Source organism: Salvelinus fontinalis, chromosome 9 (assembly GCF_029448725.1).
Source record: "Salvelinus fontinalis isolate EN_2023a chromosome 9, ASM2944872v1, whole genome shotgun sequence".
Classification (NCBI taxonomy): domain Eukaryota; kingdom Metazoa; phylum Chordata; class Actinopteri; order Salmoniformes; family Salmonidae; genus Salvelinus; species Salvelinus fontinalis.
This window is the reverse complement of record NC_074673.1, coordinates 45615704-45632625: the sequence shown is the minus strand read 5'-3', so window position 1 is coordinate 45632625 and position 16922 is coordinate 45615704. Positions and strand designations below refer to the sequence as shown.

The window sequence follows — 16922 nt, the reverse complement described above, 5'->3', positions numbered from 1 at the left end:
GGAGCATGTTCTCACTGTCTGACAGGTGATGTTCCTGTTTGAGGAGCATGTTCTCACTGTCTGACAGGTGATGTTCCTGTTAGAGGACCATGCTCTCACTGTCTGACAGGTGATGTTCCTGTTAGAGGAGCATGCTTTCACTGTCTGACAGGTGATGTTCCTGTTAGAGAAGCATGCTCTCACTGTCTGACAGGTGATGTTCCTGTTAGAGAAGCATGCTCTCACTGTCTGACAGGTGATGTTCCTGTTTGAGGAGCATGCTCTCACTATCTGACAGGTGATGTTCCTGTTTGAGGAGCATGTTCTCACTGTCTGACAGGTGATGTTCCTGTTTGAGGAGCATGTTCTCACTGTCTGACAGGTGATGTTCCTGTTTGAGGAGCATGTTCTCACTGTCTGACAGGTGATGTTCCTGTTTGAGGAGCATTTTCTCGCAGTCTGACAGGTGATGTTCCTGTTTGAGGAGCATGCTCTCGCTGGCAAGACAGGTGATATTCCGCCCAAACTCTGTATGCAATGGGCTCTCCAACCTTGTTCCTGCAGCTACCCAGTGCTTCATTTGGGAAACCAAGTGAAATCTGTTCCTTAAAATCGATAGTAACATGTTTTTGCAACAAAACATATTTAATTAACTAAACTGTTGAGAGTCTGTCTGCGCGCTCAGGAAAGGAATAGGTCTAAAGGAGAGAGAAGAGGAGACGGAAACGCATGGTGGTGAAATATTCTGGATAACTACAGGTAATGTGTCACCCAATAGCCTAATTATAAGCCCCCTGACAATCAACGAACCAACAGCATAGCCTGTGGCTATAAATTCTCTCCTAGGAAGTTTAGAGTGTAGGATACGATAACCAGTCCATCCACTATGCATAATAATACAGTCTACACTTGAAGGTCATTACTAGAATTTGTTTAGTTTTGGAGAAGAGGCTTGACCATTTATGTACCAAAGCAATCTTAAATCATTTTTTAAAATGTTTTATTGCTATGAATAATATTTGGTAGGCTATGTATTGTATAACGGCACAATCATAATTTTAATTCAGCAGAGGGAGCACGCCCCTATCCACATAGCGGGACTGCAGTGGAGAAGTTGGAAAGCTTCAAGTTCCTCGGCTTGCATTTTTTAAATCAGACACTGTGGCTGGATTAACGAGAATTGTATCTTTAAAATGGTGCCTAATACTTGTATGTTTGAGAAATTTGATTTATGAGATTTCTGTTGATTTGTATTTGGCGCCCTGCAATTTCATTGGCTGTTGGCGAGTCCTAGACAGGTTTTAAACTGGAAAGCTTTTGTAGGACTATAATTTCCTTCTCATATCGTTGCCTATAATATGTGTCTCCACACACCTAGGCCTACCTACACTATTGTGGGATTCAAGAAAAGGTTGTTTTAATTGATCTCAAATTCTCAGTGTCAAAGTACCCTGCCATTTCAATCATTTGTGTGGTATTAAAAAATATTCTGACAAAGTCTCCAGTCATGTAAAATGATTTAGAATTGCATGAAATGCGTTTATAAAATACCAAATTTTTCCTGGACCCTAAGCTACTAAAAATGTTCCCCATGTGTGCAACTTCTGTAAGTGCCATTACTCAAATGCGACGATATGCAAGCAATGCTTTATTATAAAGGTTACTTTTTTTCTCATGCGTTCCGGTACCTCAGAACTCCGCAGGGAACCCCCCTCTCGTGCTCACTTTTTGTTCCGGGCACCTCCCGATTTACAAATTAAGCACTGCTCTCCCCTGTGTCACGGATGCTCTCCTCACTACCAAAGCTGACTCTCTCTCCTGTTCTCTTCCTCTGCTTTCGACATCTTGAACCATCAGCTCTTCCTCTCCACACATTCAGGGCTCAGGCTCTGCACACTCTTGGATTGCATCCTACCTGGCGGCTACTCCAACCAGGTGACATGGAGAAGATCTGTGTCTGCACCACATACTCTCACTACTGGTGTCCCCCAGGGCTAGGTTCTAGGTACTCTCCTCTTCTCTCTATACAACAAGTCACTCGGCTCCGTCATATCCTCACATGGTCGCTCCTATCATTGCTATGTGGATGACACTCAACTACTTTTCTCCCTTCTGACACCCAGGTGGCTACACGCATCTATGCGTGCCTGTCAGATATCTCAGCTTGGATGTCGGCCCACCACCTCAAGCTCAACATCAACAAGACAGAGCTGATCTTCCTCCCAGGGAAGGCCTGCCAGCTCCAAGACCTCTCGATCATGGTTGACAACTCCATGGTGTCCCTCTCCCAGATTGCACAGAACCTTGGCGTGATCCTGGATTCTCTGCAAACATCAAAGCAGTGACTTATACCATCAAACCCCTGCAACTTATCCAGAACGCTGCAGCCCACCTAGTGTTCAACCTTCCCAAGTTCTCTCATGTCACCACGCTCCTCCTCACACTCCACTAGCTTCCAGTCAAAGCTCGCATCCACTACAAGACCATGGTACTTGCCTACGGATCAGCAAGAGGCACTGCCCCTCCCTACCTTCAGGCTCAAACCCTAGACCCCCACCCGAGTACTCTGTTCTGTCACCTCTGGTCTCTTGGCCCTCCCCCCTATGGGAGGGAAGCTCCCACTCAGCCCAGTCAAAGCTCTTCTCTGTCCTGGCAACCAAATGGCGGAACCATCTTCCCCCTGAAGCTAGGACAGCAGAGTCCCTGCCCATCTTCCCAAAAACATCTAAAACCCTACTTCTTCATAGAGTATCTAAAATAATCCCATAGCACCCCACCTCGCACCACCTCCTCACCCATCCCCCACCCCCGTAAAAAAGCCTTTTGTGAACAAACACTTGCTCTTGACTCCCCCCTCCTAGGACTGACTTTAATTATAGCTACTTTATTGAGGAAAAATGTACTTACTATGACTGAGGTACAGTGAATTCGGAAAGTATTCAGACTCCTTTACTTTTTCCACATTTTGTTATGTTACAGCCTTATTCTAAAATGTATTAACTAGTTTTTTCCCCCTCATCAATTTACACACAATACCCCATTATGACGATGCAAAAACTGTTTTTTAGAAAATTTTACACATTTATTAAATATAATAAATGGAAATATCACATTTACATAAGTTTTCAGACCCTTTACTCGGTCCTTTGTTGAAGCATCTTTGGCAGCGATTAAAGCATTGAGTCTTCTTGGGTATGGCGCTACAAGCTTGGTACACCTGTATTTGGGGAGTTTCTCCCATTCTTCTCTGCAAATCCTTTCAAGCTCTGTCAGGTTGGATGGGGAGCGTTGTTGCACAGGTCTCTCCAGGGATGTTCGATCGGGTTCAAGTCCAGGCTCTGGCTGGACCACTCAAGGACATTCAGAGACTTGTGGCTTCTCGTTGTCTTGTTGAAGGTGAACCTTCACCCCGGTCAGAGGTCCTGAGGGCTCTGGAGCAGGTTTTCATCAAGGATTTCTCTGTACTTTTCTCCATCATCTATCCGTTGATCCTGACCAGTCTCCCAGTCCCTTCCGCTGATAAACATCCCCACAGCACGATGCTGCCACCACCATGCTTCACCGTAGGGATGGTGCCAGGTTTTCTCCATACGTGACACTTGACATTCAGGCCAAAAAGTTCCATCTTGGTTTCATCAGACCAGAGAATCTTGTTTTTCATGGTCTGGGAGTCTTTAGCTGCCTTTAGCTGCCTTTCAAAGCGGATTGTCATGTGACTTTTACCGAGGAGTGGCTTCCATCTGGCAACTCTACCATAAAGGCCTAATTGATGGAGTGCTGCAGAAATGGTTGTCCTTCTGGAAGGTTCTCCCATCTCCGCAGAGGAGGTCTGGACCTCTGTCAGAGTGACCATCTGGTTATTTGTCACCTCCCTGACCAAGGCCCTTCTCCCCCAATTGCTCAGTTTGGCGAGGCGACCAGCTCTATGAAGAGTTTTGGTGTTTCCTAACTTCTTCCATTTAAGAATGATGAAGGCCACTGTGTGCTTGTGGACCTTCAATGCTACAGAAATGTTTTGGTACCCTTCCCTAGATCAGTGCCTCGACACAATCCTGTCTCTGAGCTCTACGGACAATTCCTTCGACTTCATAGCTTGGTTTTTGCTCTGACATGCACTGTCAACTGTGGTACCTTTAATAGACAGGTGTGTGCCTTTCCAAATCATATCCAATCAATTAAATTTACCCCAGGTGGACCCCAATCAAGTTGTAGAAACATCTCAAGGAAGGTCAATGGACACAGGATGCACATGTGCTCAATGTTGGTCTGAATACTTATTTAAATAATGTATTTACATAAATATTCAGTTTTCAGTTTTTTATTTTAATACATTTGCAAAAAATATAAATAAAAACATTTTTGCTTTGTCATTATGGGGTATTGTGTCTAGATTGCTGAGGAAAACGTTTTATTTAATCAATTTTAGAATAAGGCTGTAATGTAACAAAATGTGGAAAAAGTCAAGGGGTCTGAATACTTTCTGAAGACATTGTATGTGGTTGTTCTATCTAGCTTTCTTAAGAACGGTATGTCTGGATAAGAGTGTCTGTAAATGTACATTTCACCTGTATTCCTACACTTTAGACCTCACAGTAGATCTCAGCTTTGTTAAAAATATACTTAGGGGAAAAACTATTATTTTTATCATAAGGGGTAGAAGGCCAGCATCCCAGAGTCACCTCTTCCCTGTTGACGTTGAGACTGGTGTTTTGCGGGTACTACATTTAAGTCATTTAGCAGACGCTCTTATCCAGAGCGACTTACAAATTGGAAAGTTCATACATATTCATCCTGGTCCCCCCGTGGGAATTGAACCCTGGTCCCCCCGTTGGAATTGAACCCACAACCCTGGCGTTGCAAGCGCCATGCTCTACCAACTGAGCCACACGGGACTATTTAATGAAGCTGCCAGTTGAGGACTTGTGAGGTCGTCTGTTTTTCAAACTAGACACTAATGTATTTGTCCTCTTGCTCAGTTGTGCACCGGGGCCTCCCACTCCTCTTTCTATTCTGGTTAGAGCCAGTTTGCGCTGTTCTGTGAAGGGAGTAGTACACAGCGTTGTACGAGATCTTCAGTTTCTTGACAATTTTTCGCATGGAATAGCCTTCATTTCTCTGGACGTTTTGAGCCTGTAATCGAACCCACAAATGCTGATGATCCATATACTCAACTAGTCTAAAGAAGGCCAGTTTTATTGCTTCTTTAATCGGGACAACAGTTTTCAGCTGTGCAAACATAATTGCAAAAGGGTTTTCTAATGATCAATTAGCCTTTTAAAATGATAAACTTGGATTAGCTAACACAACATTCCATTGGAACACAGGAGTGATGGTTGCTGATAATGGGCCACTGTACACCTATGTAGATATTCCATTCAAAATTAGGCATTTCCAGCGACAATAGTCATTTACAACTTTAACAATGTCTACAACGTATTTCAGACCAATTTGATGTTATTTTAATGGACAAAAAACTATATTTTCTTTCAAAAACAAGGACATTTGTAAGTGACCGCAAACTTTTGAACGGTAGTGTATATCTGGACATGATATCATATTTCATAAACCACTCTCTATGCTGTCCCTGCAAACAAAGCATCAGCAGCTCTTTGATATAGATAGATGCTTTCTCAGTGTCCCCATTTCACTGCTCGAACGCCCCCTCCCCCAGAAGTTTCTGCACACTCTTCTCTTATCTCTCCTCTCGTCCGTTATCAGCACCAGACACAGAGGGCCCACTCCTTGCAGCCAATCAAAGCCTGGCTAATTAGGCTATTCAAGTGGAGCCTCAATGCAAAGAATGGGCTCAATTTGAGACTCCCCTCAGAACACCACAGCATTTCCCTCCCTGTGGCCCTTCACCATAGTCTCACTGTTATCACTTGTGGAAGAATATAGACAGACAGAGTTACTGAAGCAAAGCAAGTGTCTTTTGTGCTGTGTAGCCATTTGGGCTGTACCAGGCAAGGGGATTTAAGAGAAGTTAACACTAGGGCGGTACAGTATATTCTCTGGTATCATATCCAACAGGCATGACTTTCACAAGCAGCCATACTCCTCATCTTAGACAAATCAGGAGTCAGAGATACACCTGTCCATGAGACACATGCAATCAAAGAGGAGGAGAGGGAAGACTAGAGAATTGCACTCACATTGAGAAGGGGCTTTGCAGCACAAGAGAACATCTCATTTTGATTTCAACTTGGTTGAATTGTCAATTGAATTCAACTTGAAATCAACAAACAACGACACTATGTCATTGGATTTAGGTTCAAAGTTGATGAATTTTTGCAAATCCAATCAGTTTTCCATGGTGATTCAACGTCATCGCGTTGATTTTTTGGGGTTGATATGACAGGGAAACAACATTGATTCAACCTGTCACGACTCCGACCGAAGGTGACTCCCCTTCCCGTTCGGGTGGCGCTCGGTGGTCGTCGTCGCGGGCCTACTAGCTGCCACTGACTCTTTTTCCTCCCCCTCCTTATGTGTTTATTTGTTACACCTGTGTTGAGGTGATTATAATTAGTTGGGCTTTATTAGTCAGCCAGCCCGCCCGTTTCTTTGTGCGGGATTGATCAGTTGTACCTTGGTATCGGGAGTAGACGAACGTATTGTTTATTTCGTTCGTAGAGTGTATTTGGACTGTTTTTTCGTCCCCCGTGTATGGGGCATTTGTTTGTACACCCAGTGTTTTCGTGGGGACGTTGTTTACCGTGTGTGCATTAAAAGCACTATATTGAACTCTCTGTTGGTCCTGCGCCTGACTTCACACCCCCCGACACCCAGAGCGTTACTCAACCAGTTTCTGCCCAGTGGGTATTTACATATAACATCTGAGTACGAGTTCTAAACAAGAAAACTTGATCATAACAGAGCTTGTTTATTACTTGTCCGTACAAGTAAAGAACAAGAATCTCTTACAATATAGATATGTAGGTGAGAGCAGGTACAGTATAGCTGCCTACCTGTTGTAGAGGTAATCTGGGTAGCTGTCATACTCCAGGCCATAGTCAGATCTGAGAAGAGAGAGGGAAATGATAAGAGAGAAGGAAAGAGGAATAGGATATAGTAGCTGTCAATTGGAGGGAGAGAGGGATATGATGGGTGTTAGAAGGGGAAGGATGGAACACGGGTCAATGAAGACGGATAGGTGGTTTGTCCATGGAGAAGACAGATTGATACAGACACTTAAGGCTGATGTGATATGTTTTAACATGGTCATAATCTTGTCTTGACCTGTGGAATCCCTGTTACTCTGGGAACAAAGCCTCCCTTTCTTCTTCACACTCATCAGGAAAGTGAAGTGTGCTCCCTCCCCTCTTGGACCTTTCCTGTCCGTTATCACAGTTTTGGTTGAATGGTTTTCAAAATCACGGGGGCTGTAGCTGACTGGTCAAATAACAGGCTCTGTGTTCAACCAGGGAAGTGAAGCAGAAAGGGAGGGGAAACGGTCATGCTTTGCAGTTTTGCTGTCAGGAGCCATTCTTCTATATCAGGCGAGAGACCACATTTCAGACATGAAATAAAAGACTATGGTTCCAATCCCAGCACAATTTTATTACACTGGGAGAAGTGGACTATTGATACACTTAATGGTTTCAGGACTCCCCTGTATCACAGATATGGAAGAGAATGTAAACCCGCAACTTTCAACTCCAGCCTTGACTCAGCCTTTGACTCTCTCTGTGAAGTGCACAATACACATCACCCTCAGGAAAGTACTACTGAACAGTAGAGGCTCCTCAGAGGAGGAAGGGGAGGACCGTCCTACTCAGTTATTTTTTTTATAGTGAAACGAAAAAAGTTGTCCTCTTTAGATAAAACTATACTAAATATACTGAACAAAAATATAAACGCAACATGCAACAATTTCAACAATTTTACTGAGTTACAGTTCATATAAGGAAATCAGTCAATTGAAATTAATTCATTAGGCCCTAATCTATGGATTTCACATGACTGGGACTACAGATATGCATCTGTTGATCTTAGTATGCAGGCCTAGAACTGGGACATTTTCAGTTTCCAGGAATGATGTACAGATCCTTGCGACATGGCATTATCATGCTGAAACATGAGGTGATGGCGGCGGATGAATGGCACGACAATGGGCCTCAGGATCTCCTCACGGTATCTCTGTGCATTCAAATTGCCATCGATAAAATGCAATTGTGTTCATTGACCATAGCTTAAGCCTGCCCATACCCACTAAGAACTAGTGGGCAAACGCTATACCGGTAAAACGTTATCTAATTAATACAACATGCCCAAAAAACTATAGGCTATTACACCCATTTTGAACGTTACTGCATGTCAGCCGCATGAAAAATGTGCAAGTTGACTGGGAATAGGGTAGCATACGCTTCAAATTGCGTTGTGGTTTGAGGAGAACACTTACATTTTGTCAAGGTGGAGATGAGTGGAGATGAGTGGCTAAGACACTCACAGACAAGGCAGAGATGAGTGCCTGAGACTGAGGCACGCATGAACAACAGTGGATGCATTAATTCAGGCTACAAGTGTAGGCCTAATGACAATGGCAGAATGTCATTACAATAGGTGTGGTGTAACTGATGTCTCTTTCCATTCATCAAATAGCGGGTGCCCAATGCACTGTTGGGGTTTGGATGCTGAAGTTATTTTGTGAGTGAATGAATGTGCCGGGTTACCTACAAGAGCGCCTTTGTTAAGTGATTGTTTGACAATCAGATGAAAACATCATGACTGGTTGTGTTTCTGCCACATTAAAACGTGCAGGCGGTATGTCCATAAGGCTAGGGGAAGCTAAGCTATCCCAATGGTAAATTGATTTAAATTGCCAAAATGATTTAGTATAATTAGCTTACTCCTGTATATAAGAAATCACTAAAATCATTCAAAATAGGCTACTACACCAGAAAGCATGAATTGGTCACAGAGGACCATTGGCTTCTTTACAAAGAAAAGTGTATATTCCCGTCACCAACTAACTGATTAAAACACGCTGTTTTGCAATGAAGGTCTATGGTGTAGCCGGAGGACAACTATTTTCCGTCGTCCTCTGCATATATTGACTTCAACACAAAACCTAGGAGGCTCATGGTTCTCACCCCCTTCCAAAGACTTCCAAAGTCATTATGACCACTTCTGGAGGACGTCCTCCAACCTATCAGAGCTCTTGCAGCATGAACTGACATATTGTCCACCCAATCAAAGGATCAGAGTGTCACACCCTAATCTGTTTCACCTGTCCTTGTGCTTGTCTCCACCCTCCTCCAGGTGTCGCCCATGTTCCCCATTATCCCATGGTTACTTATACCTGTGTTCTCTGTTTGTCTGTTGCCAGTTCGTCTTGTTTGTTCAAGTCAACCGTTGTTTTGTGTCCCAGCTCCTGCTTTTTTCCAGTCTCGACCTCCTGGTTTTGACCCTTGCCTGTCATGACTCCGAGCCCGCCTGCCTGACCACTCTGCCTGCCAACCTGTACCTTTGCCCCCATCTGGATTACCGACCTCTGCCTTACCCTGATCCTAACCCTGAGCCGGCCTGCCGCCGGTACCGTTGCCCCACCTCTGGTTTACTGACCCCTGCCTGCCTTGACCTGTCTATTGCCTGCCCCTGTTGGAATATTAAACTATTGTTTATTCGACGTGGTCTGCATCTGGGTCTTACCTTCATATCTGATACAAAGAACCAGTCCAGAACTGAAAGCATAAGCTACAGCTAGCTAGCACTGCAGTGCATAAAATGTGGTGAGTAGTTGCCTCAAAGAGAGAGAAAGGAAATAGTTGAACAGTTTTTAACAAATTAATTTGTTCACAAATTAAGGAGAAGCAGCAGAAAGAGAGAGATTGTATTTGTATATTGTATTTTGTGCAACTTTCACTTAGCTAGCTAATGCATCTAGCTTATTTATCCTACTCAAACACCTAGCTCCAGCAGAGAGGAATGGTATGTATGTTAGCTACCTGGCTAAGGCTATTCAACACTGGAACTCTTCCAAGTCAAGGTAAGCTTTCGGTTTTATTAATTTATTGCCACCGGGGCTGCCAGTGGAACTGTTAAACTGCTTGCTGTACACTGCGCTGCGTGATTGTAGCCGGTTTACTAATGATTTCGTTCTAGGAGTTATGTTTACCATGACGTTAGCTAATATGGTGACATTGACAACGATGTAGGCTGTGTGTAGCGGTTAGCGGTTGTGGTCACAGACAGCTCAAAATCAAATCAAATCAAATCAAATCAAATTTATTAGTCACATACACATGGTTAGCAGATGTTAATGCGAGTGTAGCGAAATGCTTGTGCTTCTGGTTCCGACAATGCAGTAATAACAACAAGTAATCTAACCTAACAATTCCGCAACTACTATTATGTACATAAAGATATATGAATGAGTGATGGTACAGACGGCATAGGCAAGGTGCAGTAGATGGTATAGAGTACGGTATATACCTATGAGATGAGTACTGTAGGGTATGTAAACATAAAGTGGCATAGTTTAAAGTGGCTAGTGGTACATGTATTACATAAAGATGGCAAGATGCAGTAGATGATATAGAGTACAGTATATACATATACATAAGAGATGTGTAATGTAGGGTATGTAAACATTATATTAGGTGGCATTGTTTAAAGTGGCTGGTGGTACATTTTTACATAATTTCCATCAATTCCCATTTTTTAAGGTGGCTGGAGCTGAGTCAGTTTGTTGGCAGCGGCCGCTAAATGTTAGTGGTGGCTGTTTAACAGTCTGATGGCCTTGAGATAGAAGCTGTTTTTCAGTCTCTCGGTCCCTGCTTGGATGCACCTGTACTGACCTCTCCTTCTGGATGATAGCGGGGTGAACAGGTAGTGGCTTGGGTGGTTGTTGTCCTTGATGATCTTTATGGCCTTCCTGTGACATCGGGTGGTGTAGGTGTCCTGGAGGGCAGGTAGTTTGCCCCGGGTGATGCGTTCTGCCGACCTCACTACCCTCTGGAGAGCCTTACGGTTGTGTGCGGAGCAGTTGCCGTACCAGGCGGTGATACAGCCCGACAGGATGCTCTCGATTGTGCATCTGTAGAAGTTTGTGAGTGCTTTTGGTGACAAGCCGAATTTCTTCAGCCTCCTGAGGTTGAAGAGGCGCTGCTGCGCCTTCTTCACAACGCTGTCTGTGTGGGTGGACCAATTCAGTTTGTCCGTGATGTGTACACCGAGGAACTTAAAACTTTCCACCTTCTCCACTACTGACCCGTCGATGTGGATAGGGGGGAGCTCCCTCTGCTGTTTCCTGAAGTCCACAATCATCTCCTTTGTTTTGTTGACGTTGAGTGTGAGGTTATTTTCCTGACACCACACTCCGAGGGCCCTCACCTCCTCCCTGTAGGCCGTCTCGTCGTTGTTGGTAATCAAGCCTACCACTGTAGTGTCGTCCGCAAACTTAATGATTGAGTTGGAGGCGTGCATGGCCACGCAGTCGTGGGTGAACAGGGAGTACAGGAGAGGGCTCAGAACGCACCCTTGTGGGGCCCCAGTGTTGAGGATCAGCGGGGTGGAGATGTTGTTACCTACCCTCACCACCTGGGGGCGGCCCGTCAGGAAGTCCAGGACCCAGTTGCACAGGGCGGGGTCGAGGCCCAGGGTCTCGAGCTTGATGACGAGTTTGGAGGGTACTATGGTGTTAAATGCTGAGCTGTAGTCTATGAACAGCATTCTCACATAGGTATTCCTCTTGTCCAGATGGGTTAGGGCAGTGTGCAGTGTGGTTGCGATTGCGTCGTCTGTGGACCTATTGGGTCGGTAAGCAAATTGGAGTGGGTCTAGGGTGTCCGGTAGGGTGGAGGTGATATGGTCCTTGACTAGTCTCTCAAAGCACTTCATGATGACGGAAGTGAGTGCTACGGGGCGGTAGTCGTTTAGCTCAGTTACCTTAGCTTTCTTGGGAACAGGAACAATGGTGGCCCTCTTGAAGCTGTTGTGTTGGCACTGAAGACGCCATGCGAAGGGAAAAGGTAAGAATGCAGTGATTGTGTAGATGCAAGAAGGAATTATACAACAAGCAAAGTGATGATGCTTTTTGTATGTGGATGCTATGAAAGTAAGTGAACTGTGTGTGCGGATGATCAGGGGTGTATTCATTCCGCCAATTCTGTTGAAAAATGTTTCTTAAACGGAAGCAAAGGGAACAAAACGGGGATAAATCTACCTGAATTTGTCCGATAGAAACCCTCGTTTGCAACGGTTTGGACTAATGATTACACCCTAGATCAGCTAGATGCAGGCAAGAGTGTGCAAGGTCTGTGAATGTGTCACTGTCTGTCACCTTGATTACTCCAATTACGACCTGTTATAAACTTTTATTCGTAGGCTGGGTTGTAGCAACCTCATGATGGGTATAGGAAAAATGTGTGTGTCATGTAGTAGCCTAAACCTATCAATATTACATTGAGCTGTGTGAATGGGATGTGAATGACAGTCATCCAATATGCTTCAATAGAAATAAGGCCATGCTCATAATTTTTTGTTGTTGGTCTTCCCTAATCTTAAACAGCACCGACTGCCACTGCTACTGAATTACTACTCATCGCTACTACACAAGATTTACACCAAACCTACTGGCTTTACTACTTTGTTGCTATTGAGATGTGTAGTAAACCAATAGTGATTTATGTAGTAATTTAAGTAGTAATGAGTGATAAATTGGGATGTTTCTCTACATGTGAACACTACATATTCCCTACTCACATCACTACATAATTCTTCCTTAATGACTACTGTGTAACTACTGAGCTTTTGGATATTTACTACTTAAAACCTACACATTCCTATATGTTCTCTATTGAATTACTACACAATGCCTACACATTACTGTTGTATGGCTACTCAACCCCTATTGAGTTACTACTGCTATCTGTGTGTGTAGTGTTGTGTCACTACTGATCACTCCTGAATTGCTTCTAATCCTTTTAACCAATACATAAACCCTTTTGAATTACTATTGAAAACGGACACATTTACCACTGTTTGTCTGTTCAGAATTCACTACTGACCGCTTTTTTCACTACATTGTCACTACAAGACGAGTGCACATATTATTTCCTCAAGTTTCCAAATGTAGTTACATTATCAAACAATAAATGATATGCTTGTACAAACTTAATTACAATTTTTGTATTTTATTAAATGTATTAATTATTTAATTTTATCTTTATACTTTTTTTGTTTATCCCTTTGAGACCTTGTCTTCATTCAACTTGGACTTAACTATCTTCAGATCTGTCACGTTCCTGACCTTATTTTCCTTTGTTTAACTTGTTTAGTTGGTCAGGACGTGAGCTGGGTGGGTAGTCTATGTTATGTGTTTCTATGTGGGGTTAAATTGTGTTGCCTGATATGGTTCTCAATTAGAGGCAGGTGTTTGACGTTTCCTCTGATTGTGAACCATATTAAGGTAGGCTGTTCTCACTGTTTGTTTGTGGGTGATTGTTCCTGTGTCTGTGTCTGTATGCACCACACGGGACTGTTTCGTGTTTTCGTTCGTTTGTGTAGTCTGTACCTGTTCGTGCGTTCTTCGTGTATATGTAAGTTTTCAAGTTCAGGTCTGTCTACGTCGTTTGTTGTTTTGTAGTTTGTTTAAGAGTTTTACCGTCTTCGTCTGTCTGTAAATAAATTCATTATGTCTTCATTCAATGCTGCGTTTTGGTCCGAGGAGGAGGAATTAGACAGCCGTTACAAGATCATCTTTTTTGTTGCAGCCACATTACTCCACCACGTAAACTTTTAGAAAATAAAGACAAGCACAACCGACCACCAATAAAGACAAGCACAACCAACCACCAAGAAAGACAAGCACAACCAACCACCAATAAAGACAAGCACAACCGATAAGCCATTGTTAATCATCTCCTAACAGAGGTCACATAAGACAACACAGAAAAACATTTGATAAACAATTTTTATCTTACCAACAATGGCCTTATTATGTCGAGGGCCACCATGGCAACAGGTCAAAAGAGGTAAGTAGAATGGGTAAGTATACTAATATGAACATACTGTACATTTGTAAACAAACACATACAGTTGAAGTCAGAAGTTTACATACACTTAGGTTGGAGTCATTAAAACTAGTTTTTCAACCACTCTACAAATTCTTGTTAACAAACTATAGTTTGGCATCTACTTTGACATGACACAAGTCATTTTTCCAACAATTGTTTACAGACAGATTATTTCACTTATAATTCACTCTATCACAATTCCAGTGGGTCAGAAGTTTACATACACTAAGTTGACTGTGACTTTAAACAGCTTGGAAAATTCCAGAAAATTATGTAAAGGCTTTAGAAGCTTCTGATTTATTTCTGATGTATTTCAAGGCCAACCTTCAAACTCAGTGCCTTTTTGCTTGACATCATGGAAAAAATCAAAAGAAATCAGCCAAGACCTCAGAAAAGGAATTGTAGACCTCCACAAGTCTGGTTCATCCTTGGGAGCAATTTCCAAATGCCTGAAGGTACCACGTTCATCTGTACAAACAATAGTACACAAGTATAAACACCATGGACCACGCAGCCGTCATACCGCTCAGAAAGGAGATGTGTTTTGTCTACAAGAGACAAAACGTACTTTGTTGCGAAAAGTGCAAATCAATCCCAGAACAACAGCAAAGGACCTTGTGAAGATGCTGGAGGAAACAGGTACGAAAGTATCTACATCCACAGTAAAACGAGTCCTATATCGACATAACCTGAAAGGCCGCTCAGCAAGGAAGAAGCCACTGCTCCAAACCCGCCATAAAAAAGCCAGACTACGGTTTGCAACTGCACATGGGGACAAAGATTGTACTTTTTGGAGAAATGTCCTCAGGTCTGATGAAACAAAAATAGAACTGTTTGGCCATAATGACCATCGTTATGTTTGGAGGAAAAAGGGGGAGGCTTGCAACCCAAAGAACACTATCCCAACCGTGAAGCACGGGGGTGACAGCATCATGTTGTTGGGGGTGCTTTGCTGCAGGAGGGACTGGTGCACTTCACAAAATAGATGGCATCATGAGGGCGGGAAATTATGTGGCTATATTGAAGTAACATCTCAAGACATCAGTCAGGAAGTTAAAGCTTGGTCGCAAATGGGTCTTCCAAATGGACAATGACCACAAGCATACTTCCAAAGTTGTGGCAAAATGGCTTAAGTACAACAAAGTCAAGGTATTGGAGATGCCATCACAAAGCCCTGACCTCAATCCTATAGAAAGTTTGTGGGCAGAACTGAAAAAGCGTGTGCAAGCAAGGAACCCTACAAACCTGACTCAGTTACACCAGCTCTGTCAACTTATTGTGGGAAGCTTGTGGAAGGCTACCCAAAACGTTTGACCCACGTTAAACAATTTAAAGGCAATGCTACCAAATACTAATTGAGTATATGTAAACTTCTGATCCACTGGGAATGCGATGAAAGAAACAAAAGAAAATAAATCATTCTCTCTACTATTATTCTGACATTTCACATTCTTAAAATAAAGTGGTGTTCCTAACTGACCTAAGACAGGGAATTTTTACTTGGATTAAATGTCAGGAATTGTGAAAAACTGCGTTTAAATGTATTTGGTTAACGTGTATGTAAACTTCCGACTTCAACGGTGCTTATTATCTAGCAAGACCAAAACACAGGCTACATAACTACATTTAAATTGAGCTAGCAAACAACTAGGGTAAACATAATACATCTCCATGACAACGGCTAAAGGATAAGACAATTTTGGCTAGCAATATTTTTGATGTGGTCTAAAGTTATAGAAAAAGTACAATTTTATAAATGCAGACAGATAAATAATGCTGGGATATTTTTGTTTCGATAAAATGAATTATATGAGAAATGGCTGTGGAAATACCTTTATGCTCACATATTTATATAATAACCATGAACTTCACAGGGAGGTGAAAGTTATGATGAACTTCACAGGGTGGTGAAAGTTATGATGAACTTCACAGGGAGGTGAAAGTTATGATGAACTTCACAGGGTGGTGAAAGTTATGATGAACTTCACAGGGTGGTGAAAGTTATGATGAACTTCACAGGGTGGTGAAAGTTATGATGAACTTCACAGGGAGGTGAAAGTTATGATGAACTTCACAGGGTGGTGAAAGTTATGATGAACTTCACAGGGTGGTGAAAGTTATGATGAACTTCACAGGGTGGTGAAAGTACACAGTGATCTTAATGCTCTTTTCCAATAAATATCGAGGGTCTGATTCTGGTGACATGATGATCGATGCTTGATTTGCTCTTATCCATAATAATCTCATTTTGAAGACTAGATTACCCGCACAGCCTACCCACACTGCATCTGCGAGCTGGCTAGAGCACATGGGCCAAGACCAGAGTACGCACAATGGGTATTTAACGCAACAGTTTTTGTGACAAAATGATTGGTAGAGTTGTAAATGCAGTGGAAACACATTTAACTTTAGATTTGTATTTGGTATATGAAAACTTAAGCGAAAAAGTTAATTTTGCGTGCACTATGTGATTACATACTGATTTTTATCCACAACAAGTCTGTTTGGTGGAAACACCACTGGTGGGAAAATGCCGATTTTAGAATATTTGCATGAAAATCTGTTGCCAATTGGATGGAAACCTAGCTAGAGACTATGATTTTTGTCTTAGTTTAACTAATGAGATATTATACTAAAAACACATTAACCCCCACCGCCAGCCCCCCACACCCCCATAAAAAAAGCATTGCGTTCCACCTCAACCCAGAGCGAGAGATAGAGAGAGAGTGAGTGAGATGACCAGAGAGAGAGAGAGAGCTTATCGGTATTAGCATCAAAGCTCAAAACAGCATCCCTCCACCACCACTACACACAGGGTCTTGTAAGCTAAAATGATATATAGCTCCAGTCCTTTTGAAAGCTAAAGTGCAAGCTCTAGTCCTGCTGTCTGCTCATTAAAAGCCCTGCATGACTGCTCCATTCATC

General features: G+C 42.8%; 1 protein-coding gene across 2 annotated transcripts in view; it reads right to left on the bottom strand.

The window, feature by feature from the left end:
* The window catches only part of LOC129862694 (RNA-binding Raly-like protein), a 63517-nt gene that overhangs the window by 28996 nt on the left and 17599 nt on the right, over window positions 1-16922 (bottom strand). For both annotated transcript variants that reach the window (XM_055934587.1, XM_055934586.1), the window contains exon 3: window positions 6948-6998. In XM_055934587.1, coding sequence (XP_055790562.1) covers window positions 6948-6998 — 51 coding nt within the window. The remainder of the gene's footprint in view (window positions 1-6947; window positions 6999-16922) is intronic.